The sequence below is a fragment of the Anolis sagrei genome, chromosome Y (assembly GCF_037176765.1).
Source record: "Anolis sagrei isolate rAnoSag1 chromosome Y, rAnoSag1.mat, whole genome shotgun sequence".
In the NCBI taxonomy this organism is placed as follows: domain Eukaryota; kingdom Metazoa; phylum Chordata; class Lepidosauria; order Squamata; family Dactyloidae; genus Anolis; species Anolis sagrei.
Window position 1 is genome coordinate 35,315,388 of NC_090035.1, and position 25,692 is coordinate 35,341,079.

The window sequence follows — 25,692 nt, forward strand, 5'->3', positions numbered from 1 at the left end:
CTTCTTGGCCGAATGGGGTTGGACTGGATGGCCCATGAGGTCTTTTCCAACTATGATTCTATGTTTCCTGCAGGATTCTGTCTCAGCCAGAAACCATTTAGAGTGGGAAAGGTGGCTTTGGGCCTCTTCTCGGCCTACTTGTCCCCTGCCCACTTCTCCTTTCCCTGGTCCCAGTCCTAAGGGGAGCCGGAAGTCTTTGTTTTAAAATAAATCGCATGAAGCTTTGGGAGCGGAAAGAGAAGGGCACTTCCGGCGGAAGCTGGCGTCACATCCGAGGAAGGCAGGAACCGGTTGCAGGGCTGGGCCGCAGAAAGAGGCAGGCCGGGAGGCATGGCGGCGGCGTTGCTGCGGGGCGACCTTTGGGCTGAGGCGGCGCCGCCGGAGAGCCGCATCTTCGCCGCGGTGCTGCTCTTCTCGTGGGCCGTCTACCTCTGGGAAGCGCTGCTCGCCCGGCGGCAGGTCAGCCCCGCCATCAGGCGCCTCCCTCCCTCCTTTCCCCCCGAGAGGGCTGAGCCTGTCGGCAGGCCTCAAGCTGTCAAATAGGCCCATTTCCTCCTCTAAGTGTTCTGGGCCTCCGCTGACTGCCACGGCAGGGCTTTCCTGGGCTGTAATAGGGATTCTCTGCGGAGCCGCAGATTCCGCTGCCCGGAAGTAGAAGTGAGCTGCTACTTTATCACACTAGAGAATGAACCCACTTTAAATCTGGTTTCTGCCTCCTGCAGAATTCTGGGGTTTGTAGTTTAGGAGGAGACTTTAAACCAGATTTGAAGTGGTTACATCCTCTAGTGTAGTTGTTGGGCCCTTCCACACAGCCCTATATTCCAGAATATCAAGGCCGAAACTCCCACAATATCTGCTTTGAACTGGAATATATGGCAGTGTGGATTCAGATAACCCAGGGCCCTTCTTCACAGCCCTATATCCCAGAATATCTGCTTTGAACTGGAATATATGGCAGTGTGGACTCAGATAACCCAGGGACCTTCCATACAGCCCTATATCCCAGAATATGAAGGCCGAAAATTCCACAATATCTGCTTTGAACTGGGTTATCTGAGTCCAGATTCAGATAATATAGGATTTTCTGCTTTGATGTTCTGGGACATAGGGTTGTGTGAAAGGGCCTGTTCTCAACCTGTGGGTCCCAAGATGTTTTGGCCTACAACTCCCAGAAATCCCAGCCAGTTTACCAGCTATTAGGATTTCTAAAAGTTGGAGGCCAAATGATTTGGGGGCCTACAGATTGAGGACCACTGCTCTAGTGTGATGAAAGCCCTGTGGTCATCCTCAAAGCACTAATAGCAAGTTCAAGACAGAGACATCCTGAAATTTTCTCTTAGAACAGCCTGACCCACACATTATTCATTCTAATTCAAACTTGTGCCCTCCAGGTGTTTTGGACTTCAACTGTCACAATTCCTCACAGCCTCAGGCCCTTTCTCCCCCCCCCCTCCCCCAGCTGCTTAAGGGAAAGGAGGGGGCCTGAGGCTGTGAGGAACTGTGGGAGTTGAAGTTCAAATCACCTGGAGGGCCCAAGTTTTCCCATGCCTGTTCTAGCTGCTTTCAGGCAGGTGTGGGACAGGTTTCATGTTCAAAGGAGCATGCAGAAGAGTAATTGTTTTGTTTAATATAGGCGGTCCCCACATCATGAACAAGATAGGTTCTGTTGGCTTGTTCTTAAGTTGAATTTTATGTAAGTCAGAAAAGGTAACTTCAGCTATCTATCTATAGCATAAGTAAGAGTTAAGATCCTTGTGGTGTTTATTTTGCTACCTGTGCCCCTGTTCAGAAGATTTCACCTTACTTTCCATCCTTGTGAGAATTGGATTTTGAAAAAATGGCTTGTTCTGGAAACAAGGATCAGTGCTAAAACTTCAGTGGAGATCCCATGGCCTTTCTCACTGCCATATAACCCAGAATATCAAGGCAGGAAATCCCACAATATCTGCTTTGAATTGGGTTATCTGAATCCGCACTGCCATATATTCCATTTCAAAGCACATAATGTTGGATTTTATTCAGGTGTGTGGAATTGGCCCCCTTTTCCCCATGAAAACTCTTTCAGGGGTGAATTTCCCTTCCGAGGGATTTCTCTCACTTCCTGTTGTTTCAGCCCTTTTCTTAACTATGAGTCATTTGTAAATCAGATATGTTTAACTTGGGGACTGCCTGTATATGTTTTTGGTAGATATTCTTGAATTTCATTCACTCCTTGGAGATGGTGTCAAAAAGAATTAAAGTTTTTTTTCTTCGTGTTAGCTGGAACATTGTACCATGTTTACAGGTTTGCTAAAAAGCAGCCAACAGATCAGGTTTTAAAAACAATTCTCCTAAAAATTGGGGTGTGAAACTTGTCTTATAATTACCCCTATCGTTTAAATAAAGAGCATGCCAAAACATCTGTGGGGTGGGATTTAAAGTATTTATTTATTTATATAGTCATCAGCAACCAGTCAGTTATATTACATTTCTAACAGAACAAAGCAAACAAACAGACAAAATACAGAATACAAAATTTGTGAGTTTGGTAGTTGATGAAATGTCCTTTGACCAGTATCTGGCCACTTGGAGTGCTTCTGGTGTTGCTGCAAGAAGGTCCTCCATGGTGCATGTGGCAGGGCTCAGGTTGCATTGCAGCAGGTGGTCAGTGGTTTGCTCTTCTCCACACTCGCATGTCGAGGATTCCACTTTGTAGCCCCATTTCTGAAGGTTGGCTCTGCATCTCGTGGTGCCAGAGCGCAGCGCCTTCCAAGTCACCCAGTCCTCTGTGTGCCCAGGGGGGTGTCTCTCATTTGGTATCAGCCATTGCTTGAGGTTCTGGGTTTGAGCCTGCCAGTTTTGGACTCTCGCTTGCTGAGGTGTTCCATCGAGTGTCTCTGTAGATCTTAGAAAACTATTTCTAGATTTAAGTCGTTGATGTGCTGGCTGATACCCAAACAGGGGATGAGCTGGGGATGTCTCTGTCTTGGTCCTTTCACTATTGGCTGCCACTTCCCGGCGGATGTCAGGTGGTGCAATACCGGATAAGCAGTGTAATTTCTCCAGTGGTGTAGGGCGCAGACACCCCGTGATAATGCGTCATGTCTCATTAAGAGTCACATCCACTGTTTTAGTGTGGCGAGATGTGTTCCACACTGGGCATGCATACACAGCAGCAGAGTAGCACAGCGCAAGGGCAGATGTCTTCACTGTATCTGATTGTGATCCCCAGGTTGTGCCAGTCAGCTTTTGTATGATATTGTTTCTAGTACCCACTTTTTGCTTGATGTTCAGGCGGTGCTTCTTGTAGGTAAGAGCACGGTCCAGAGTTACTCCCAGGTATTTGGGTGCGCTGCAATGCTCCAGTGGGGTTCCTTCCCAGGTGATCTTCAGAGCTCGGGATGCTTCTCTGTTCTTGAGATGAAAGGCACATGTCTGTGTTTTAGATGGGTTGGGGATCAGCTGGTTTTCCCTATAATAGTCAGTAAGAGCACCTTGAGCTTCGGAAAGCTTCTGTTCTACCATCCCAAAGCTCCCTGCTTGAGCAGTAATGGCACGGTCATCAGCATAGATGAAACTCTCTGTCCCTTCTGGCAGTGGCTGGTCATTTGTGTAGATATTGAACATGGATGGAGCAAGCATGCTCCCCTGAGTCAGGCCGTTCTTCTGTTTCCACCATCTGCTTCTCTGGCCCTGGAACTCAACAAAGAAGCTCCTGTTTTGTAGCAGTTTCCTATGAGGCAGGTGAGGTGGTAGTCCTTTGTGATATTATACATTTTTCTCAGGAGAAGGCGGTGGTTCACAGTGTCATAGGCTGCTGACAGGTCTATGAAGACAGCTCCTGTGATCTGCTGCCTTTCAAAGCCGTCTTCTATGTGCTGAGTCAGGTTCAACACTTGCGATGTGCGGCTTTTGCCTTTCCTGAAGCCAGCTTGCTATGGAATCAGACATGGGTCTATTTTTTCCGTAATTCTATGCAAAATAAGTATCTCCAGAACTTTGTAGAGGTGGCACAACAGGGAGATTGGTCTGTAGCTTTTTGGGCCATTGCGGTCTTTGCCTGGCTTCAAGATGGCGATGACTCTTGCTTTCCTCCAGATTTTGGGGATCTGACAGGATGCAGTGCAGTTGTTCATCAGCTTCAGTAGCCAGCGCCTTGCTTTTGGACCAAAATTCTTGATTTGTTCCATCCGTAGATCATCCAGGCCAGCTGCTTTGCTATTTTTACATTTATTGAGAGCCATGTCCAATTCGGTAGATGTAAAGGTTCATGAAGGTTGTTGTTCTCAGTCTCTGGTTGTCTGGCTATTGGTTTCTTTTCTACTTTCGTGGCAAAGTTGGGTTTCCCATTCTTCAAGAGTTGGTGTGCTATCTGATCTGCCTTTATGTTGGCATGGGTATTAGTTTGTGAGGGGTCGTTGCTCAACAGAAGCGACCAGGGATTTAAAGTGACATTCGACAATAGAAAGGGGTAGTTTGGAGATTTACAAAAATAAGGGATGCCAATGGATTTTTTGACTTGACTGAGCTACAATAGGTTTTTCCTGTTATAACAATTTCCCGTGTAAATTAATTGTAGTTTTAATTTAAGGGATGCACAGGAGTAAAAATAAAAGAAAATAATCTGTGTTGTTCTATAAGAAAAAATAAAATAGATGGATTGTTAGGATCAACTGAAACTGTATACAGTTGAGAAACCAAACATTTGAGATCTTCAGATCTTTTCATCAGGAAACATGTATGCAAACAGGCGTGGGGGTGTTCTAATGTTGGGGGTAGGTTGCCAGGTGCCTTTTATTAAAATGTATGTTACTTGTTAGAGGAGCTTGTGCCTTTTTACGACTCACGTATCTTATGTGTTCATAAAACAAAAAAAGTCTGCATCAAATACTTTATGAATGTAGAAAATGTATTAATTTTACACAGAGATGCATAACTGAAATCAATACTTTCATTAGGTACTTAGGTAGAACACAAACTTGTTAGTAACTACTTCCTAATTATGAACTGTGCATGTCATGAATTTCAACTGACTCTTATTCCTATTTTGAAAACCTGGCAGCGTTACGTTGAGATCTTGGAGTGCATAACCACAAAGAGGAAGTGATGGAGACTTAAATGCCTTGGGCTCAACCAGGTGTTTTAAAGCTTTCATGTTACACATAGATTGGGTCAAAATAAGGCAGTCTTAGTTGTTGTCCTCACTTTTGAAATTATCAAATAAATTTGTTAGTGGGATTTCTCTCTAGCACACAGGGTTTTTAGTTGGCGGAAGAATAGTGTAGAAGGCTTTGTATTAATAAGGGAAGTAACCCTCAGAAAATAAAGTTCCTCTTTTGATGATACATATGCCTTTTCTTCCAGATATATGGATTATATTCAACATGTTAACATAAAGCTAAGTGTTTGGCAGGGGGTTGGACTAGATGGCCCATGTGGTCCCTTCCAATTCTATGATTCTATCTATGTTGCTTCATAAGAAAAATGTACAAAGTGGGAGGGGACAAAGGGAAACAATTGATTAGATATTGCAGTCATGAATAATGCGTATTAATTAGCACTGCTACTTTTTCTCACTGAAACAAAGAGCAGTGGTGGAATAAGGGAAATACAGTTGGCAGTGCTTTGAGAAGACATTGTGTGTTTGATGTCCAAGGAGAGCTAGGAAATCATGCTGGGTACTTCAAAAACTTCTCTCATTAAATCTTTCCCATTTGTGGTCTGATCCAGATTTTTGAAGCCTATTGTTTCCAGCCTTTCTGCACCCTTTTCCTTTTTAAAAATTATGTCTTTGCCAGCCATAATAGAAAAATTTTATTTGGTGTATTTTTCAAATATTTCACAATTTCCCTAAAGGTTCATGAGTAAATGTCTGGTGTCTGCAGAAGTTGCCTGTAATGTTTCAAATATTACTGCTGTGTTTCAGAGGACTGTGTATAAGACAACTACCCATGTTCCACTGGAGTTGGGTCCAATTATGGACTTGGAAACATTTGAAAAATCCCGCCTTTATCAACTGGATAAAAGTGCTTTCAGCTTTTGGTCAGGCCTATACTCAGAAATTGAGGGCACAGTAAGTATCTTTTGTTTTTTGTACGTTTTCTAGCAATCCAGAACATAAAGAAGTTTCCTTTTTATGTAAAATTTCTACTGCCCTGGTAAAAATATTCCAAGGATGACTCTAGTCCTGGGACAGAAATTAGGAATGACTTTCAACTACTAGAACTTGAAAAAAAAGTATTTTGTGCTAAAATTTCCATAATTTGCCACATGTTCATTACAGTATTTTTATTCTGTTTTTCCTTCTGTTTTGTTTGAGTGATGCCTAATATTAAAAATCGTTCTCTTGTCACGCTGATTTCCCCCCCTTGTTCACTGGGTTCTCACCTCTTTAGTCAGGGATTGCTCTGGCTTTAAAAAAAATTGTCAGCCAACCTATTTGCTTTTCTCTGGTGCCTAAAGTAAAGAACAACAACCAGGCATTGCTTCATTGAGCTTTGGCCCCAGCGTTGTTGAAGGTATTAGCAGTCTGATCCCTGCAGTGTTTTTGTTTTTATAGGTGATACTTCTCTGTGGAGGAATTCCATTCCTTTGGTCTCTCTCAGGTGATATTTCCAGCCATGCTGGCTTTGGGTCCGAGTATGAGGTAAGTTCATTTGTTTGTATTACATGAACACTGAAATATTCACTTCCCTGACTTTAAATGTTGCCTTTAATCTGATCCATGAGACCTCTTTTTAGCTTTTTATATTAATTTAATCCTGTATCCCCATTCTGACAGTGGCCAGCCATATGGCTCCAGGATACCCAAAAGCAACAAATGTAGCAAATGAATCATGGATATTTATTTTTCTGGAACATTAGAATGAATCATATAATTGGAAGGGACTGCAATAGTCATCTAGTCCAGTGGTTCGCAACCATTAGTCCTCTAGGTGTTTTGGTTTCAGCTCCCACAATTCCTAACAGCTAGTAAGTTGCTGAAGTCCAAAACACCTGGAGTACCAACCATTGATTTAGTCCATAATATACAGCTAAAGTATTCCTATAAATGGACATCCAACATTTGTTAAAATACCTCTAATGAGGGAGAATCTATAACTTCATGGTACTCTGTTCCTTTGTGGAATGGTTCTTGCCATCAGGACATTTTTTCTTATTGTGATAAAATATCTTTCATTACAATTTGAATTCATTCGTTGATTCCCCAGTTTCTACAGGAAACTAACTTGCTATATCTTTTACATGGAATGGGCAAATTATTGATCCTGTTGGATATGTAAAAAGATTCTAGAGAAAAGGTTTAGACCACTCTTGAGATTTTAAAATATTTTTTCTCTGCACCAGAGACAGAGCCCACAGGTATCCAAGCCAGCCCAGCCCCCGTAGGCTTGCTTGAAGGGATTCCTCATTATACCTGATAGCCAGAGATAGTGGGAATTCCCCTTCTGGCTTAATTGCCCTCCCTTCTCTGTGTGGGTAAGAAGACGGAGTTAACTAAGATAGTCATGTTATCGGTTGGCCTTCGCAAGTGTAAGCCAACACTCTTTGCTCCCTCTCCTCTTTCCCAATGCAAGAAAAAGGAGGAAGTTCTCAGCTGAGATACATAAGGTCCCAAACTCCTTGTTTGAGCAATATCTTGCACAAGATTCCATCCCATGCTAAATTACTGAGCTTCTGTAGTTGTCCTCATGCAGTGCAAGATTTTCCACCAGTGAAGAATAGCCTTTATTTTCATTTCATATGTCTCATCAGAATTATGTATCACTGGAAGTTTCTTATTGCCAGACTGGAAACAAATATCACATATGAGTCCAGTTTGGACTAAGATGAAATTAATAAATACTTAAGACTATCCTGTCTCCCATCTAAATTATGGTGCCAAGACATAGAAACATTAGAAGGCAGACCAGCCCTGGTTTTTATGTGGCAGGTCATGCGATCTCCATTCTGTACTGAAGAATAAATTCACTGTCTGAGCATGTTCTCTAAGGTACCCACCCAGTGCACCATCTACTTTGAGGTTCTAATGAAAATTAAATTGATCATACAAAACTCAAATCCGATGCCACCAATGTAATGAAATCCATGAGTTTGTCTTAACAAATTACATTATTTTCAATGGATCTGCTGAAAAGATTAATAAGTTTGTAACCAGCTGTGTGTCTAAATTGGAATATTATCCCTCTTGCCTTGTACACAGATTGTTCAGTCATTGGTCTTCTTGTTGCTTGCTACACTCTTCAGTGCTGTCACAGGTCTGCCTTGGAGTCTCTACAATACTTTTGTCATTGAGGAAAAACATGGTTTCAATCAACAGGTATGATGTAGTACTTATTTGTTGCCATATTAATACCAATATCCCTCCCATGTTATCTTTTTTGTGTTACACCACATTTTGTAGTCTGGTAAAGGTGCTGAATTACCAACATTGCCATTGGTTTGGAAACTCCTTAATCCCTGTCCGGATTTCCATTGTCTCTTGTCATTTTCTTTTTCTTTCTAGTGTTTATTACAGTGTTCATTCTGACTTTCCCTATGATGATTCTCCATACTATTATTAGGCAGCAGCTATTGTTAGGCAGCAGACACTTTGGCACTTAGTTGTGATTTGAAGGCAGCTAGTTTTAACTTCAGATGGTCTGTTTTAAACTGTTTTTATTTTATTTGGTGTGTTAATAATGGTTGTTTTTATCACTTTTATGTGACATTGTTTTTATACTCATGTACCATTTATGTTATATACTACACTTGTAGAGCCTTGTAAGCTGCCCCGAGTTCCTTCTGGGAGATGGTGGCGGGATATAAATAAATATTATTATTATCATTATCATCATCATCATCACCATCATTATTATTATCTTTCTCTGTGAACTGTTGGATGCATTTGAGGACACTGCAGAAGAAAACACCAAATAAAGTTGCCTTTTGCCCAGTGAAGAAAATAATTTCCTAGACCTACCTTCCCTTTTGTCTTTCACTGCAAGGGAAGATTTAGAACCTGGTGACTGAAAATGGTGCTTCATCTACAGGCAGTTGCTAGTGAATTGAAACAATTCATTTAAAAAACAAATTTACTCTGGAGTTGCAAGTTCACAATTGCACATGCTAATTGGTAGGCTTTTACAGCTGTAAAGGTGCAACAAACAGGTTCAATCTCATTTATTGTAAAAATACCATCTTTCAAGGGTCTATATTTTTTCTTTCTTTTTCCACTGCTTCAGGTCTAGTGGATCATTCAAAATTGTCTTTTTTTTTTCATTAAAAAAATATTTCCCCATAATCTGTCTAAATTCATTATCAAATAAGCCTTTTGGATTATTTAGTGTGTAGCTTTGTAGCAGTTAGCGTGGGAGAATTTCTTTGGATAGAAACTGGCAGCAATATTTCATAATGGTATGAATTGTTCATATTTGCTTCTTCCAGTCAGGTTTCTGTCCATTTTTTATCATTACATTCAGACAGAAATTTATATTGGTTACTTTCTTTACAAGCCAGAATCATAAATCCAAACAAGCCTTCCATTATATAGGTTGTAATTTATGATTAGGTTTAACCAAGTTCCATATAGTGAACAATTTTGTATCTGTGGAGTGTCAGAGGTAGGAGTCAGTCAGTCAGTAGCCTTTATTTCGGTCAGCAAACCATTGGCTAAGTCAAGTGAAAGTAGAATAATGAAATACAACATTTAAGTAATTAATAACATCACATTTGGCTTATGATTAATGAAAACAAGTATCACCAGAGATAGGAGATATCGCACATGTACTGTTCAGTTGTAAATTGTACAAGAAAGAGAGAAACCAATACCTCGGGTCATACATTATGCAATAAGACACACGGATCCGTATATTAAAACTACATTTTTATTGGCTGGCCAGAATGCTAAAATGATATCATAACAGGATCAGGACCCTGTTAACAGCTCGCTTATTTTAACTTATGTTGTACTGTGGGGTGTATGCTGTATATGTATGTGTTTGTTAAATGTTTTTGATATGGCCAATGGGCTAATCAATAAAACATAATACTGTCTTCCATTATGATTCTTACTTTCTGGGAGAGTAACAAGTCAGGGTACTTATTCAGATATAACGGCATCCAAGCAATGGATGTGCTTTCTTGCTTTGTTTGTTTCCTCCGTCTCTTTGGGAAGAGGAATCAAGCAGGGGCCATAGAGCAACTGTCATTACATTCAAACCATTTTGTATAGTAAGTATCAATTGCTTTGTCTTTTCTTTTTCAGACTCTGGGATTCTTTTTTAAAGATGCGATCAAGAAATTCATTGTGACTCAGTGCATTCTTTTGCCAGTGACAGCACTTCTACTTTACATCATAAAAATAGGTGGAGATTATTTCTTCATTTATGCGTGGCTCTTCACTTTACTTGTTTCTTTGGTAAGTACATTATGTCTGACTGTGTCTAGAATAATTTAATGTGCAACTATTAAATGTTGGTGATGAACTTAAATCAGTCCCTAAATAATTTTCACTGCTGATTCATGCACTAGCCATGGTTTTCTTTCCAACTTGTAAGAATGTAATATGGCTGACTCTATCATGCAAACACAGTCATTTTTTCCTAAATTATGGTTGGGAATGTCAAGCTTCTCTCTTTAGGATCTGCCATAGTATAAAATGTGTGGCATGGGACTACTATATATTGTGACAATTTATATAAATAAAAATGTAATGTTTGTTTGTGGGATTAACAGAACTCAAAAACCGCTGGGAAAATTGACCCCAAATTTGGACACAAGACACCAACCAAAGCAATCTATGTTCTTCACTAAAAGAAAAACCAACAACAAATTTAACTTAACCCCCCCCCCCCCCCAAACCAAGAATACATAACAGCGCATGCGTGAATGTCCCCTCCACTACCACGCGAAGGAAAAACAATACACCAACTATCAGTTGCAAGCTGGCAATCCCTGCTGGCACTGTGTGAGGCTTAGTCATGGGTTCATGCTGCAGCTCAGGCACACACAGTAGAACGGATGCGGTTTGGCCCCACTTTTAACACAGTTCTATGGGGTCCTGGAAGCTGTACTTTCATGCAGCCTTGCTGAAGCCATCTCTGCTAAGGGGGACTGATGCCCCGCCAAACTACGGATCCCAGGGTCCCACAGCAGCAAGCCGTGCTTTTGGGCCTACCCCCTCCGCCATGCTGGGGCCTCGCATCAGCCCTCCTTACCTCCCTCCCAGTCTCTGTCCTCTATTGCCCCCACCAAACAGGGACCCTTCCTCCTTCTTTTTCCCTGGTGAGGCGGGCGGGTGGCTGCTACATGCAGGCGCTGTTTGTCAGACTTCGCCTTCTCTTGCCTAGGCACCGACGTGAAGGGAGTTTTGCAGCCCTCAGCCTTGCTGGGCCCGGCAGGGGCAGGAGGCATTTTTAGAGATGGCCCTTGTTCACCCAGCACTGACCCCTTCTTCCTGCTCCAGCTGCAAGGTGCCTTTCGTGTGACCCTGCCTGTGTGCGCAACCGGCAAACAGGCGAAAAGGCGTCCAGCAGCCATGGCAGAAAAAAGGGGGGGGGGGATGGCGCTGGGTCAGTGAGGCCTGCTTCAAAAAGCACCTCCCGCCTGCCCCGCACCTGGCCCAGCAAGGCTGGGGGCTGTGAGGCTCCCTTCCTGCCAATTTGCAGCTAAGAGATAAAGAAGGGAAGGAAGGAAAGAGGGAGAGAAGAAATGGGAGAAAGATAGAGGGCGGGAAAGAAAGCAGGAAAGAGAGAAGGAGGGATGGAAGCAAAGAGGAAAGGAAGGAAGGAAAGAAAGAGGGAGAGAAGGAAGAAAGGAGAGAAAGAAAGAGGATTCGACAGAAAGCAGGAAAGAGAAGGAAGAATGGGAGCAAAGAGCAAAGGAAGGAGAGAAAGAGGGAGAGAAGGAAGAAAGAAGGAAAAGAAAACAAAAAGGGGTAGGGAGGAAGGAAAGGGAAGGAAAAAAGAAAAGAAGGAATGAAGGAAAGAGGGAGAGAAGGAAGGAAGGTGAGAGAGAAAGAGGGAGGGAAGGTTGGCCACAGCACCTACTAACCCAAGGAGTGACCATCACTCAAAAATTGATTTTGTCATTTGGGAGTTGTAGTTGCTGGATCAAAGAGCATTCTGAACTCCACCAATTATGGAATTGAATCAAACATGGCACACAGGACTCCCATGACCAACAGAAAACACTAGAAGGGTTTGGTGGGCATTGACCTTGAGTTTGGGAGTTGTAGTTCACCTACATCCAGAGAGCGCTGTGGACTCAAAACAATGATGGATCTGGACCAAACTGGGCACGAATATTCCATATGCCCAAATATGAACACAGATGGAGTTTGAGGAAAATAGACCTTGACATTTGGGAGTTGTAGTTAGTGGGATTTATAGTTCACCTACAATCAAAGGACATGCTGAACCCCACCAACGACCGAATTGGGGCAAACTTCCCACACAGAGCCCCCATACTGAAGGCCAACATCCAACTCCCTTCACCAGGGCAAGAAAACATAATCAAAGCCCTCCTGACAAAGAGCCATCCAGCCATAGCTATAGATAGATAGATATGATTCACACAAACAGATATAGTATCAAGATTTAAAAGGGACCCCTAAAGAAGGACAATGATATGTTGCATGTTCCAGAGTATGCAACCCAGACAATCTCCACATCAACACTGACAAAGAAACAGCAAGAAATACTGTTTACCCATAAGCAGAAAGACATTACATAGATTAGAAAACAACACTTTCTCATTACTTTATTTTCCAGATCTCCAGACTGGGCCACAACAATGTGTGGCAGGGGACAGCTAGTGTTAAATATATTTTTTGCTTAAGATGTATTATACCTGCTGTAGCAAATTGTAAGTAGTAGATGGGAATTTGAATAGGCAATAGCATATTGCAGTTTGTGGGGATCAATTAGCACCAAAAACCTGGCAGATAAGGGAGGGGAGTCTGAGAGAAAGTAGAACTGGGAATCAGGACCGTTTCTCATGTGAACTGGTATGTGGACAAGTGATTAATGTTTAGAATTTTTAGCCAATTACTTGAAGATAATGAAAAGTGCAACAGAGGGCTAATGAAACTGTGACACATATTATATTTAAATGCTAACTCAAGCTTTGGCCCCCTGGATTTTTTAGATTTCATCATCCAGGATGCTAACCAAAATTTATGACCAGAAAGCTAAATTGCTTGTTCTAAGAGACAAAGTTTGGACCTAAGGTGTATCTGTTTGTGTCCCACAATAGGTTCTTGTTACAATCTATGCAGACTACATTGCTCCATTGTTTGATAAATTCATTCCACTCCCTGAAGGAGAACTCAAGCAGCAGATTGAAGCAATGGCGCAGAACATAGATTTTCCTCTGACAAAAGTGTACGTTGTAGAAGGTGAGAATTAAAAGCATAGCCCTGGCTTTGTAGTTCTCTAATACTGATCTCAGTATGATTGTAGCAGTGGTTCTGTGCATATATTCTGTTGGGGACTGAACTTTAGTTATTGGCCCTGGAAACATGGTGAACCCTTAAGCAAGTGACCAAGAGCAATTTATTAATTAGTAGAAATAACATAACCTTCACAAAGATTAGAAAGCCCTTAGTTCCCACCACTGACTCATTGTATATTCCCCTCTTCCCATACTCTCCCTTTCTTGTGAGTGCTGCTTTCTCTCCACTACTTGCTGGGCAGAATAGTCCCCCCCCCCCAAATCTTTGTAAAAACAGTTTAAACAGTTTGTGGGCCCCAGCAGAGGCCCACTAGAGCAGTGGTTCCCAAACTATGTACCACAGAATCCTAAGATTCCACAAAAGCATCATAGGGGCTCCATGAAAAGCATCATTTAAGAAAAAAATCTTCTGAAAAGTGTCCATGCCAGAGTATGAAGGTATTATTGAAATTCTGCTTTAAAAATGAAATTTGAATCTCTTTATTTCCAAACCTGCATCATGCAAACATACAGGCCACAGAGTAGATGAAAGAAGGAGGAACTTTGTGGGTTCATAATGCTTGGGGACAGAGTTATGGTCCTTGAGTGGGGAGATCTTCTGAGGGTTCCATGACCAAAAAGTTTGGAACCACTGCTCTAGGGGCTTGAACATTTAACTTCATGCACTTTCTAGAGGTGCAATGCAGCCAAAATGTATGCCGTTTTGGGGTGCATTGTCGGCTGGCCCCTCCTTCTGTTTACCGGGAAGTTACCCAAATAGGGTATTGTCATTTTCATTTGGCAAAGATTTGGCCCATTGGCTACAATGGGAAACTTTAAAGTCTCAATCCTCAGCCCTTTAAAGACCTATATGCTTGAAACCTACCTCAGTTTTAGACCACATTTACATCAGCAGGCCTGCCACGTTTCAAAGCAATTCACCAATCTCCTGATTTTGTAAGAATTATTTTAAGTTTTAACTATAACATTAAAAAAAAAAAGACAAATCGCAAGAGAGGGTTCTGGGAATTGTAGTCGCTGGTTGTGTCCATTCTCAGTCAATCAGAGAATTGACACAAACAAGCTTTTTATTGGCTGAGAAAGAAACTTAAATTCCCATCATGTTCTGAGAGGAACTCAAGAGACTTTTCAATGCCCTCCCCATGCAAGTTCTGCTCTTAAAAGGAGAAGCCTAAGAAACTTTCAATGCCAGTCCCAGGGAGGGAAGAAAAGATGCTGACGTGTAATCCCATTTTATGAGGAGCCCTGCCAGACCCTTGCCTCAGGTATATTGCATTTTACTCTATCCTCTGCACTGCAGTACCCAATAAAATCCGGCTCCCATTTTGCCAAACTTTTCAGTTTCCTCCTACCTGGTCTGTTTTCGGATATTATATTAAATGGACCACCGAATATTACAAATAATTTTAGTTCAAACTTATTGGGGCTCAAGACTAGCACTTTCTGCTGTTTTGGGAAGAAGGCAGGAGATTATACAGAAGGGTACAGACAAACATAACTCATTCATGTAAAACACAAAGTAAACCCAAGGCACATATTCCAGAACATACTCAGCATTCATATCAAATTTCACATTTTATGATTTTAAACAACACATAGACAAACTCTTTTACATATTTACACTATTTATATCCTTTTCCTCATCACGTATAATTGCAACAGTCAAATGAGAAATACCATGTTTAAAACCCTGGATACTTGTGGCCTTGGAAGGACCAGCATCCAGTTTACCTGCATAGACTTATGTTTATTCACTACAGTAGACCCTCCACCTCTGTAGGAGCTAGGGTATCAGGACCTCCATGAAAGTGTGAAAATTGTAAATTTTAAAATAAAACATATTTTCAACCTAGAGAAAACCTCTCTAGGAACCTCTTAAGTCCTGGGCTACTCTGTGGGCAACTTCTGCTAGAACCTGATCATCAAATGGCACAGGAAGCGAACAATTCCTAGAAAAATATTCTCTCTGTGAATCTCTAGGTCCTCAAGGGTAGCTTTGTGGGTAACTTCTGTTAAAAGGTGACCATAGAGTCACCCAGGGGGACCTAAAGATTTATCATATTCATTAATGACACCAAATGTGGAGGACCAACTGTACTAATTTGTGACTTATCTTGTGACTTACCTTGTGGAGTATAGTCTTTCAGCACATGATGCAGCACTTTGTCTGAAGCTGAACAAATCAAGTGAACAAATGACTATCCTCACTGGATTCCATCAGACTAGTTACTCTTAGATGTGTGGAGCAACAGGATGAACATATAACATATATTTGGCATATAAAATACCATATACGTGTCTGAGTAAGAAAAAGTGTATCCCCATCAGAGGACCACCATGTACCACCACATACCAGACTGTGTTCCTAATAACCCCAAGGGATTATCTCCCATCTCAAACTCTGCTCTTGAAATTAAGGGGACAAGTTTACTTCTATAATGTTTTATCGTATTATAATTATAATGTTGGCTAAAATCTGTCCTCCATTCAGCCTCTGCACTGGTTTCCCACTAGGTTCCAAACGGTCTTCCCACAGCAATGCTTATTTCTATGGCTTTTTCAAGAATAAGCGTATAGTGCTATTTGACACTCTTCTGGAAGATTATTCTGCTCTTAACAAAGAGCGCTCTGAGGATTCTGGATCAGAGACTCAGGCAGCAGAAGGACATAAAGAAGATGCTGAGGCAAAGGTGAAACCCAAAGTAAGCTTTTCTTTTTATTTATATTTAACTTTTTAGAGTTTAAATATGTTTCATAATTTTTCTTATATTTTGCTCATTGATAGGGATTCATTCTAATTTAGTTACCATTCATCTTGATATCTGTTTCTCCTTCCTGTCCCGTGTAGTCATGATCATGGAGGCAAATGTCTCTGCCCATACAATTACTATATCATGCATTTCCTCTTATTTCTAGAGTAAGAAGCAAGGCTGCAAAAATGAAGAAGTCTTGGCTGTGCTGGGCCATGAGTTGGGTCATTGGACACTTGGCCACACGATTAAAAATATTGTCATAAGTCAGGTGAGCAGAAATCCTGTGAAATTTTCTGTGTTTCTGTATATATTTACTGTTTGCTTAGAAAATACAGTGGCTGTAGTGTTTTGATAACACAGTTTCATCCTAGTAAGAAATGTTGCTACTAAGAGGTTGCAACGTACTTTATCTAAGTTGTTGTAAGGATCAATGTTGTTTGTGCTATACCTTTAACTTACTGTAAGGTTCAAGGCTGTTTGTCCTACAGCTGTTTCAGTTAATTGAAGAGTTAATTGAGAGTATTATTTTCATGTGTATAAAGATAGCTACTGTGTGTTTAGTTTTTTGCCGTTGTGCCTTAATGCCATTGTGCCTTAATGCCATTGTGCGTGTTTGCCTCTGTGCCGTTCTGTCGGGGACTATGCTGCAGATGTCCTGTGAAGACACAGCCTTGAGAAGAGGACAAGGATTCCTGCTTATCTCAGCTGAGTGGTGATATCTCTCAGAAGATATTGTTTTATGTTACTTTTGTGGAAACAGTAATCCTGCTACTTTATTTTGTATGCTGCCAATACAACAATATTTTCTTTTCTACTTGAAGTCAACGTCTCATGTATTTTTTCTTTTATGAGCCAATTCATCACACACTGTTAACTGGGCTAGAGTCAATCCGCATGCTTCTCATGCTAGCGCATGACATAGGTTATGGGCCCAGCATAGCGGCATAAGGACTCCAAAGCCCATAACTCTGAGACTTTGGGAGAGTTTTTTGTGTGTGTTTTTGTGCTTAAATAGAAAAGTAAGCAGCTATGGCTCATCATATGGCAAGCTTACCATTTGAGCGTTTAAATGCTGACAATTACATGGCTTGGAATGTGAAAATGAAGAGTTTTCTCATAAGAGAAGATTTGTGGACTGTGGTTGAAACCCCACCCACAGAAGCTTCGAGTGAAGTGGTAAAAAAGCAAGACCGAATTGCCAGGGCGAGCATTTTTCTCGCTGTTGAGGACGGGCAATTAATTTACTTAAGGGACACTATATCTGCAGCAGACTGTTGGCAGAAGTTAAAGGAAGTTTATCAAACTGAAACTTCTGGCATAAAAATTATTTTGACCCGGCAGCTTTATAATTTGAAGCTAAAAAGGGGTGACAACATAACTGAGCATTTGCAAAAACTCAGGCACTTGTTGATGGAGTTGGAAAATAGACAAATGGTGTTTACCGAAACACATAAAGCTTTCATTTTGTTATCTTCTTTGGACTCTAGTTGGGACAATTTTGTGTTCAGTATGCAGAGTGTGCCTGAAGCACAATTAACCTTGGATTTGGTTTCTGCAAGGCTTCTTGAGGAAGAAAGAAGAAAGCAGTTTCTTAAAGAAACAAACACCATTTCAGAAAATGCAGCTTGTGAAGGGGTTGGATGCAGAAAGAACCCTGCTGTGTGTAACGTAAGGCGGTGCTTCAGTTGTGGAGATGTGAACCATCTTGTCAAGGCCTGTCCCAAGAAGAAGAAGAAGAAAGAAGAAATGAAGAGGAACCCTGGGTGGCATGACAGAAATGCAAGGGGAAGAAATGCTGATGTAATGACTGTGTTATCAAAGGCTAAGTATGATGAGGCCACATGGTTACTTGACTCTGGGTGTGCAGAGCATTGTGTTAATAACTTAAAATTGTTAAAGGACACTAAAAAGCCAGATATTAATCATGTTACTTTAGCAGATGGATCATTAGCTGAGTGTAAGTTTGTAGGCTCAGCATTTGTTCCTAGTTTAGGAAGATATTTAGATAATGTTATGTTGGTTGAAAAACTTGATTTTTGTTTATTAAGTGCATCAAGTTTGTGTCTGCAAGGATATGACATCAAACTTAATAGTTCTGGGTGTACTGTATGGAAAGAAAATAAGTTATGTGCCAAAGGTAAATTAGTTAACAAAGTATATGTGATGAGTAACAAGGATAGTTCACCAAATGTTTCCTGTGTAAATAACAAACCTATACATAATGATTGTATTCATTACTTGCATAGAGTTTTTGGTCACGTGAACTTTAATTATCTACAAAAATTATCAAAAGTGACTGATTTAGAGGTAAAGCCATGTCAAAAGTATTTAGACTGTGCTGTGTGCTCTAAAGCAAAAGTAAAGGCACATCCAATACCTAAGAAAAGTTTAAACACAACTATCAGACCATTTGAATTAGTTCACGCTGATTTAGCAGGACCATTTCCTCTTTCACTTGGAAATGCAAAATTTATATTTGTGTTAGTGGATGATTTTTCACGATTCACTTATTGTATTATTTTGAAATCAAAGTTTCAAGCTTTCAGTAAATTCAAAGAGTGGGTAGCCATGGTTGAGAGAAGATTTCCTTTTAAGGTATCATGTTTAAGGACTGATCGTGGTGGAGAATTTATGGGGACACAATTTCAAGACTGGTTAAGAAAGAGAGGAATTAGACATCATAAAACAAACCCATATTCACCTGCTGAGAATGGTGTGGCAGAAAGAAAAATAGGCGTTTTGAAAACTATGAAAGACTGCATGTTAGTAGATGCGAAAATGTCTAATAGGTATTGGGCAGAAGCAATTTCCACTGCTACATATATCTTAAATAGAAGTTGGAGTTCATGTGTAAACAATACTCCATATTATTTGTTGCATAAGAAAAGGCCAGTTCTAAAACATCTTAGAATATTTGGAAGCTATGCTAACGTGCTAGTACCTAGACAAACTAGAACAAAAGGTCAGAAAAAATGGCAGAGACTACGTTTTCTCGGTTACCAGGATGATACCAAGGGGTATCGTTTTATTAAAGACAATAATAAAATTGTGATTTCAAGAAGTGCAAACTTTGAAAAGAATACAGGTTGGGAACATGTTCATCAGAATAGTGAAGTGTTTTTTCATTTAAAGGAACATACGCCATCAAAGATAGATTTAAAACCTGAGTCTGAAAAACACATTGAGGAACAAAGTGAGGATGATATAAAAGAAGAGCCTGAATTAAGTTTACAGGAAGCTGATGCTGAGGAGCAAATTGTAATACCAAGAAGGTCACAAAGATCTAACAAAGGTGTACCTCCAGATAGGTTCGTGATTCAGGGGGTAATGACTTGTCAGCCTGAAATGGAACCTGAAACCTTTCAGGATTTAAATAATTGTAGTCCAGAAGAACAAAGAAATTGGAAAAAGGCAATGGACAATGAATTTGATTCTTTGCTAAATTTAGAAGTGTTTGATATTGTTGATGTTCCCATAGATAAGCCAGTGATTGGGTGTAGATGGGTTTTTAGGAAGAAACTATTACCCGATGGAAGTTGTAAATATAAAGCTTGTATATACAGTTTGTATTTTAGACAGGAAACATGTGTTTCCTGTCTAAAATACAAACTGTATATACGTATTTGTCAAAACATTTTAAGCTAAAAGACTTGGGATGTTTGAAACATTATTTAGGCATCGAAGTAGTAAACAATGAAGGGGTGATATTTCTAAATCAAACAAGGAAAATTTTAGACCTTGTAACCAAAGCAGGTTTACAAGATGCTAATGCTGTTAAAACTCCTTTAACAGGAGATTTCTTAAGATTGGAAGACACAAGAGAACTAAAAAACACAAAGTTATATCATTCTTTTGTTGGAAGTCTTTTGCACATTGCAAATTGGTCTCGGCCAGATATTGCATATGCAGTGAGTTTACTTAGTAGGAAAGTATCAAAACCAACTATAAGTGACTGGCTAGCATTAAAAAGGTTGATTAGATATTTAAAAGGAACTGCTAATTATTGTTTGTGTTTTTCTAAAGAGGCTGACAAAGAACTGGTAATGTACGCCGACAGTTCTTTTGCTGATGAAAAAGATAGAAAATCTATAAGTGGATACATAGTGCTACATGGAAAATCTCCCATCTGCTGGAGGTCCAGAAAGCAAACAACTGTTGCAGTTTCTACGGCCGAAGCAGAATATGCGGCGTTGTCTCAAGCTGCAAATGAGTTACTTTGGATTAAACAGTTATTTGATGATTTAGGTGTAGAATGTAAATTGCCTATTACTGTGTATGACGATTCTCAAACGTGTATAGCTATGTCAGAAAGCGAAAGTTTAAAAAATACAACAAAATACATAGCTGTGAAGTATCAAAATATAAGAACCTTAATCAAGGAAGGATTTATCAAAATGGTTTATTGTCGGTCTGAAGATAACTTGGCAGATATTTTTACAAAACCTCTAATGGCAGCTAAGCATGGTGAAGCAACCAGAAAGTTAGGCCTAGTAGAATTAAAACAAAATTTGTAAATAATGTAACTTAGATAAAGTGAAGGGGCATGTTGCTACTAAGAGGTTGCAACGTACTTTATCTAAGTTGTTGTAAGGATCAATGTTGTTTGTGCTATACCTTTAACTTACTGTAAGGTTCAAGGCTGTTTGTCCTACAGCTGTTTCAGTTAATTGAAGAGTTAATTGAGAGTATTATTTTCATGTGTATAAAGATAGCTACTGTGTGTTTAGTTTTTTGCCGTTGTGCCTTAATGCCATTGTGCCTTAATGCCATTGTGCGTGTTTGCCTCTGTGCCGTTCTGTTGGGGACTATGCTGCAGATGTCCTGTGAAGACACAGCCTTGAGAAGAGGACAAGGATTCCTGCTTATCTCAGCTGAGTGGTGATATCTCTCAGAAGATATTGTTTTATGTTACTTTTGTGGAAACAGTAATCCTGCTACTTTATTTTGTATGCTGCCAATACAACAATATTTTCTTTTCTACTTGAAGTCAACGTCTCATGTATTTTTTCTTTTATGAGCCAATTCATCACACACTGTTAACTGGGCTAGAGTCAATCCGCATGCTTCTCATGCTAGCGCATGACAAGAAAGTGGTGAAAGCAGATATGAGTATGTTGGAGTTTGTAGATATTGATGTGTTGGTTGCTCAGGTCTGTGGGTATGTATGTGCCTCCAAGCTGCCTTTCAATTTATGGTGACCTCATTAATTTCATAGGGTTTTCTTAGGCAAGAAAGATTCAGAGGTGGTTTTGCCAGTTCCTTCCTATAGTCTATACAGTACCTGATATTTGTTAGTGTGTTGTCGAAGAGTCTCATGGCTGGAATCACTGGGTTGCTATCAGTTTTCCAGGCTGTATGGCCATGTTCCACAAGCATTCTCTCCTAACGTTTCACCCACATCTATGGCAGGCATCCTCCTCAGAGGTTGAGGGATCTGTTGGAAACTAGGCAAGTGAGATTTATGTATTTGTGGAATGTCCAGGGTGGGAGAAGGAACTCTTTGTCTGCTTGAGGCAAGTGTGAATGTTGCAATTGGCCACCTTGATTACCATTTTATGGTCTTGCAGCTTCAAATCCAGGCTGCTTCCTGCCGGGGGAATCCCTTGGATGGAGGTGTTAGCTGGCCCTGATTGATTCTTGTCTGGAATTCCCCTGTTTTTTGAGTGTTGTTCTTTATTTAAAATATATAAAAATATAGCACCCCCAAACTTTTAAATACAATTAAAAGTCTTTACACACATGAAAGTTCTTGAGCAGGACAGCATACTTTACAAGTTTTGCAGTACAATTCCCACAAGATTGCTGTGATCGGTGAAATTGTAAAATTCAAAACATCTGGAGTGTTGTTTCCTAGTCTTCTTATTTGGGTAGTTTGAAGGTACTTCTAAGACTATCATTACTTTAGTTAGCCTGCCAACAGGCTAAGAAGTCTTCAAAAATGATAATATGCTCTTTTCCCTTCCTAGATGAACTCCTTCTTATGTTTCTTCTTATTTGCTGTGCTGATTGGCCGAAAAGAACTCTTTGCCGCCTTCGGATTCTATGACACACAGCCTACCCTGATAGGCCTTTTAATCATCTTTCAATTTATTTTCTCACCATACAATGAGGTAATGTACCACTTAGAATTTTACATTTAAGCAATCATGTTTGAAATGCCACTGGCATCTTCACTGGTTTATATCCTAAATTCCAAGATGGTTCTTGAATTATTAATTTAAAAAAACAAATGGTTGCTGAATTCCTACCTTGAAAGATAAATGGATTCAGTAGAACTAGCCATTTTGTAAGATATCATGATGCAACAGACTAACACCATTCACCCTGGGAATTAATATAAATCTAGCAATATTTTCTGTAGTTGGAATTGGGCCTAGCCATTTTTGCACAGAAGAAAGAATTTGGGGAGATGTTGACTTTCCTCTTCCTTCCAACCAACAAAACCCCTGTGAACATTTCCCATGAGTAGGAAGAAGAGTTAGGTGAAGGCACTATATATGAGTGGGATGGGTTTCTATGTCTAGTTTTGACAAACCTACCCCTTGCAAACTTTCCAACTGCTCTGTAAAATGCCTCAGTTGTTGGGCAAGCATTTTAGGCATGTGGGTAAGATCCTGAGGGTTGGTTGTAGAGTCAGTTCCACCCACTTAGAATCATAGAGTTGAAAGAAACCACAAGAACCAATTTGCCCAACCCCTTGCCATGTAGGAATACATAATCAAAGCACTCCTGACAGATGACCTTCCAGCCTCTGTTTAAAAACATCCAGAGAAGGAGACTTCAATACATGATGAGGCAGCATATTCCAATGTCACACAGCTCTTACCATCAGAAAGGTGTTTTTTTCCTTAGTAAGGGCCCCCTGGTGATGCAGCAGATTAAACTACTGAGCTGCTGAACTTGCTGACTGAAAGGTTGTTGGCTTGAATCCAGTGTGTGGATTCGAGGTCTCCTGCTTTTAGGTCCAGTTTCTGTCAACCTAGCATTTCGAAAACATGCAAATGTGAGTAGGTGAAAAGGTACCATTTCTGCGGGAAGGTAATGGTGCTCCATGCAGTCATGCTGGCCACATGACCTTGGAGATGTCTATCGGCTTAGAAATGGAGATGGGCACCACCATCCAGAGTTGGACATGAGTAGACTTAATGTCAGGGGGAACCTTTACCTTTGCGGAAAAAACTGAGCTGTTTGATAGTAGAATATGCTGCTGTAACAGCAGCCCCGACTGTTATAGAACTGTTCAATTCTAATTTCCAAAGACTTAAGCCCATTTACAAAGATGCAAATCACCAACAGGATTCTGGCATTTAAAAATCATTATGTTTATGCATTAAAGTCAAGTACAAAGCTAAACATTTTAATTTTTTTTTTAGAAAAATGACAAAATGAATTAGAAAAGAGCATTGCACTCCCTTATGTAAATTTTTAGCAGAAATCAGTTGGTGGATACAAAGCTATTTAAATGAAAATATCTTTGCCTTTTGGAAGACATAGAGAGATGCAAACTTATGGGTTCCATAGTCAGAAGCCAAACTCAAAGGCCCCCTCTCATGCCCTTGTCAAACGTGAGGACCAAGAGAAAAGCTCAGGTAGATTTGTCTGAGAAAATAATTCTATGACATAGTTTACAGTCAAGCCAGCACTTAGAACTGTGTTTGAGAATGGACCATTTCCCAGTTATTGTAGTGTAGAGTTCCTTCTTTCTCTGAAACCAAGGAGATGAGTGCTTTGGCAATGGTTTTACTTAGGACAGTAGTTATCAAGCTGTGGGTCCCCAGATGTTTTGGCCTTCAACTCCCAGAAATCCTAATAGCTGGTAAACTGGCTGGGATTTTTGGAAGTTGTCGATCAAAACATCTGGGAACCCACAGGTTGGGAACCACTGACATAGGAAGTGATTTGTATCATTGGTACTCAGCCTTTAGTCCTCTAGATGTTTGGACATCTGCTCCCATGGTCCATGGCCATTAATTATGCCAGTTGGGGACTTCAGGATTTGAAATCCAAAACTAACTGGACACCCAAAGATTGAGAATCATTGGTTTTGGAGGCTTCTGAAATGAGTTCTGAGATGTTCAGTAATGTTTCTTTTCTTCCTATACAGGTCCTCTCCTTTTGTTTAACTGTATTAAGTAGGCAATTTGAATTTCAAGCTGATGCCTTTGCCAAAGATCTTGGAAAGGCCAAAGACTTGTATTCTGCGCTGATCAAGCTGAACAAAGATAATCTTGGATTCCCTGTTTCAGACTGGCTGTTTTCAATGTGGCATTATTCTCATCCTCCACTGCTAGAAAGACTTCAAGCATTGAAGGAATCTAAGCAAGATTGAAACTGTAGGCTCAATGAAAGACGTTCCATCCCAAAATCAAGTTCCGTTTTTTAAAAAGTAATATACGCATTCCATTCCTGAGCACATCATTCTCCAAACAGACAAGGTTGTTTCACCTCATTAGAAAATAGCTGCCAAAAATCCTGTTTTCAACTACAAAAAGTTGGATTCTAAAGAGGAATCCCTTGTGGGGATTGCTGGGGAGGAATATAATGTGTAACATTATCTTAAATTACAATACAGCTCGGAGAGAAAGTAAATGGTTGAAACCTGAAGTATTCATGCTTGAATTTGTTGAAATGTGACTTTTGTACATTTTAAGCACTGTGTCGGGGTGTTCTTTTACAGTTACCTTCTAAGCTTTCCTACCTCATCCATGTGTGCATGGGGTGGGGGGATGAAACTAGAACATCGCCCCCTTGATCATTGGGATTCAAACATTTTAACCAGGCTTCTTCAGATTGGTGCCTTTCAGATGTTTTGGACTAAACATCTCATTAACCCTGGCCATTGTGGGGCACAGTGTAGTCCAACAGTTGGGGAGCACCATTTGAGGAAAGCTGAAGTAAATTAAATACTGTCTAGACTAAAAGTGAGCTTCTTCCTTTTGGGGTGATTGAATGAAAACAAAAGCTTTTTACAGAGACAAATAAAGCCATCTTTCTCTGAATTCAGGTTTGATAATAAATTGCAGCTGACAAACAGCCTTCTGTGTGTGTGTTACATATATTATGTCTATGACAGTAATAATTTGCAACTTGTTTTAAGCAGCAGGGCTTGAGGAACATATAACTGTAACTTCAGATAATATGCTTCACAAGGATAAAAGGACTACACATAGAAGACTTTGAAATCTAAAAGCACGTGCACCATTTCAACAGAAAGGAGGAAACAATTAAAATGAACAAAATCTGGCTACCAGTATTTAAAAAACCTCTAAAATCAAAACAGTAAATAAAGAGCAACACTCAAAAACACAGGAATTCCAGACAAGAAACAATTAGGGCTAGCTAATCACCTCTCAACAATAGATTTCCCCAGGCAGTAAACAGCCAGAATTTGAAGCTGCTAGACCATAAATGCTAATCAATGTGATCAACTGCAGCATTCATGCTTGCCTCAAACAGACAAGTCCTTTTGCCAACCCTGGATATTCCACAGATATATAAACCCCACTTGCCTAGTTTCCTACTAACC

At 40.3% G+C, this 25,692-nt stretch overlaps 1 protein-coding gene across 2 annotated transcripts; it reads left to right on the forward strand.

Moving 5' to 3' along the window:
• Window positions 1–257: 257 nt before the first annotated feature.
• Window positions 258–25,199, forward strand: LOC137095133 (CAAX prenyl protease 1 homolog). 2 transcript variants are annotated; one of them, XM_067461433.1, is made up of 10 exons: window positions 258–316; window positions 5,906–6,052; window positions 6,539–6,625; window positions 8,183–8,299; window positions 10,226–10,378; window positions 13,216–13,357; window positions 15,928–16,115; window positions 16,330–16,434; window positions 22,133–22,276; window positions 24,271–25,199. In XM_067461433.1, the coding sequence occupies exons 2-10, from the start codon at window positions 5,957–5,959 to the stop codon at window positions 24,493–24,495; spliced, it is 1,257 nt and encodes a 418-aa protein (XP_067317534.1). In that variant the 5' UTR covers window positions 258–316; window positions 5,906–5,956; the 3' UTR covers window positions 24,496–25,199. The 2 variants fall into 2 exon arrangements, with proteins under 2 accessions (XP_067317534.1, XP_067317533.1); XM_067461432.1 differs by having other exon boundaries at window positions 265–459.
• Window positions 25,200–25,692: the final 493 nt, after the last annotated feature.

Bases quoted from the DNA above. Each gene is read 5' to 3' on its own strand.
- LOC137095133 (XM_067461432.1), top strand. From the start codon at position 331: ATGGCGGCGGCGTTGCTGCGGGGCGACCTTTGGGCTGAGGCGGCGCCG. The intron at 16,116-16,329 runs GTAAGCTTTTCT...TCTTATTTCTAG, and splicing joins AGGCAAAGGTGAAACCCAAA to AGTAAGAAGCAAGGCTGCAA. The intron at 16,435-22,132 runs GTGAGCAGAAAT...TTCCCTTCCTAG, and splicing joins AAAATATTGTCATAAGTCAG to ATGAACTCCTTCTTATGTTT.